General features: G+C 41.5%; 1 protein-coding gene across 1 annotated transcript; it reads right to left on the reverse strand.

Annotated features, from left to right (window-relative positions):
• Window positions 1–242: 242 nt before the first annotated feature.
• Window positions 243–2,190, reverse strand: LOC308363278 (H-2 class II histocompatibility antigen, A-F alpha chain-like; the record flags this gene model as incomplete). The annotated part of the gene is made up of 3 exons (XM_080836083.1): window positions 243–595; window positions 778–1,023; window positions 2,133–2,190. 3 exons carry the CDS (start codon window positions 2,188–2,190, stop codon window positions 243–245), a joined length of 657 nt encoding a protein of 218 aa, XP_080692209.1.
• Between the last annotated feature and the right edge of the window lie 497 nt (window positions 2,191–2,687).

Below are 2,687 nucleotides of genomic sequence, written 5' to 3' on the forward strand. Positions count from 1 at the left end.
GTGAGAATTATGCACCACGATTTGATAAAAGATCTTGGATATCAGATGCAAATATCTGTCAGTGTATTTGATTATCATCTGTTAAAGATGCTTATTATGTTAAACATTTCTTCAACGTTTTACTTGTAAACAAATTGGGGCAAGTTTACTAAAGTTGTAATATTAGGGTTTTTTTTACCCATTTTCTGAAAACAAATGAAATGAAGTGTATATTACTGTGCTCATACATACAACACAGAGCTCTAAACCCTGCATGATCCTTCAGTCTTCAGTCTTAGTGGTTCTTTATATGAAAAAAGAATCATTACATTACCCCATATCCTGGTTAAGGGCGACTCTAGAGCCAGATGCTCCACAGTGCAAGAGTAGATATCGCCCTCTTGTGGTGTGAAAGTCAGGTAGGAGAACTGATAGAAGGTGACATCAGTGTGAGGGATGTACTGGTCCGTAACCACCCCTCCAGTCACTTCCTCATTGTTTTTGGCCCACTTGATGTTCACTGGTGGCGGGTGGAAGTGATTGACAAAGCAGACCAAGGTGTTGATGACCCCCAGTTCAACCTCATCTTTGGGGTACAGCACAACCTGTGGTGCATCTGAGACAAGCACTATAGTGAGCTTATGGTGGCGAACAACAATGCCCCATCAAGCTGCAGTCAAAAAGTCTCCGACATTCACACAAACAACACACAAACATAGACATTTGAAACAGTATGCTCTGTGTAATTAATTATACAAAAAACTTGCTTTGAAATAGTTGTAGTAGTACCAATAGTACCATGTGTTGCTGGATAGTTGTCTGCTTTCAGGGTGGTGTTTAAATTTTGGCGGCATGTAGTTATTGCTGACAAAGCGATGCTTAGGCAGTGCGGACAGTCCATCTCACTTGTAAATTCAGGCAACCTCATAACCAGCTCCTTCTGAGTAATGTTCAGGTGGAACATTTCGTTCCCATCGATAACAAATGCATAGGCTGCGTCCTCTTTGTCAGAGCACAGATCAAACGTAGTGTGGGTGTGTAAAACTAGGAAATAAAAGATAAAACAGCATCACATAACTAAACATAATTAGCTTGGCGTTTTATCTCTCAGTGTTCTCTCTGGACGTAACAGTATAGCTGTATGTCAGACTCAATAGTGTAAGATAATTTCATAGGTAGTTCAGTTCAGTATAGGTTTATTAAGAATAGGTACAATCTTTGAGCAGCAGTCTGCAAACCAGAGTGGGAAAGCAAGCCTATGTGGGTCATGTCTCTGTAGGCCTAGGCATAGACCTCATCTGTATTTGTGTTTAGGAAAGGTCAGGTCACCGCAACAGTTACGCTCCTAGCTGTCCAAGACAGGAGAGAGCTGTCCGTTGACTATTGATACATGGAAGGCCGCTAGAGAGATAACATGGTGAGACATGGAGAGACGGAGGTGCAGGGTTTTCACACAGTGACACATTTATGTCTATTCCTACGAACGAATCCCATGACACCCACCTGGTAACCACATGAAGCCCACAGATGACATCAGTAAAAGATAGACTATAAGAACTTGACTTTCTCTGTAGCAGATCAGATGCTCGAGCTCTCCGGTTGTGTTGACTAGATGAAATTGGTCTTGTTAACTCAACTGTATTTGTGCTGCAACTTATCAAGTAAAGCTCTACCTTGTTACAACAAAACCTTCGTACTGGTGTACTTTACCAAGTCCTAAACCAACACGTAAAGGAACAAGATTTTTCCTAACAATAGGAAACATCTCAAAGTATCAGATTTTTACAGTACAGTCTCTGAGTATTGTATGCAGGTGGCCCTTTCTTGGTCAAACTGGCTCAGGTCACCATGGTGAGGGTGATGGAGTGGGGCACACAGAAATCATGATGTCACTAAATCTCCTATAACAGGGGCTTTCAACTGCTTGTGACCCAGGAACCACCGTTCAAAATAAGAAACAACCTCAGGACCGCTGTTGTTAGACAAATAATGATTCCCACGTTGAACAACATTTCTCAAAGCACGATCAGGGACCACCGGTTGAAAACTCCTGTTCTATAACACTAAATCTACCATGAAAAAAGAGTACAGAGAATGGAATTCAAAGACAATGAAAATGAGAGGTGAAAACGCCCCTATGCAATGATTCTTACCTTTGCTCTGTGAAGTTACTGCAGTCAGTAGCAATATAGGAAGAACCAGCAGCGCCATGTTTTTTAGTACCTGCATCAGATACCTGCTCACCTTCTCTCTGTGGCAGCTCAGACTGGGGCATTGTTGGCTGTTTCCATCAAGCCAAGACGGTAAGATTCAACCAAATGTCACAAATATCTCTACTTCCCAGTGCTTTTGCCCGAACCAGTCCTTAGCACAGCCATTACAGTGAGTGTCCTAGGAGGAACTTGTGAGACATAGGTCATGTGACAACATAATTCCATCTCTATTGGCCAATAAGAAATATGCTACTCTTCTGCTTTTATGGATATCATGATAACGCATGTTCTCGTTCTTCTAGATAAACCTGTTCTTCGGTTGCATGATTGTTACTCCTGTCCTCTGAAACTGAATTGGCAGTGAGAATGTGTTCACAGCTTTGCAAAACTTTCAGTTATTCCCTCATGTCATGTTTTCAACAGATATTCAACATAAATTACTTGGTCCCTCCAGGATGAATGAATAATCATTGTGAACAAATGTTGTGTAATTCC

The sequence above is a fragment of the Sprattus sprattus genome, assembly GCF_963457725.1.
Source record: "Sprattus sprattus genome assembly, chromosome: 3".
Lineage (NCBI taxonomy): Eukaryota > Metazoa > Chordata > Actinopteri > Clupeiformes > Clupeidae > Sprattus > Sprattus sprattus.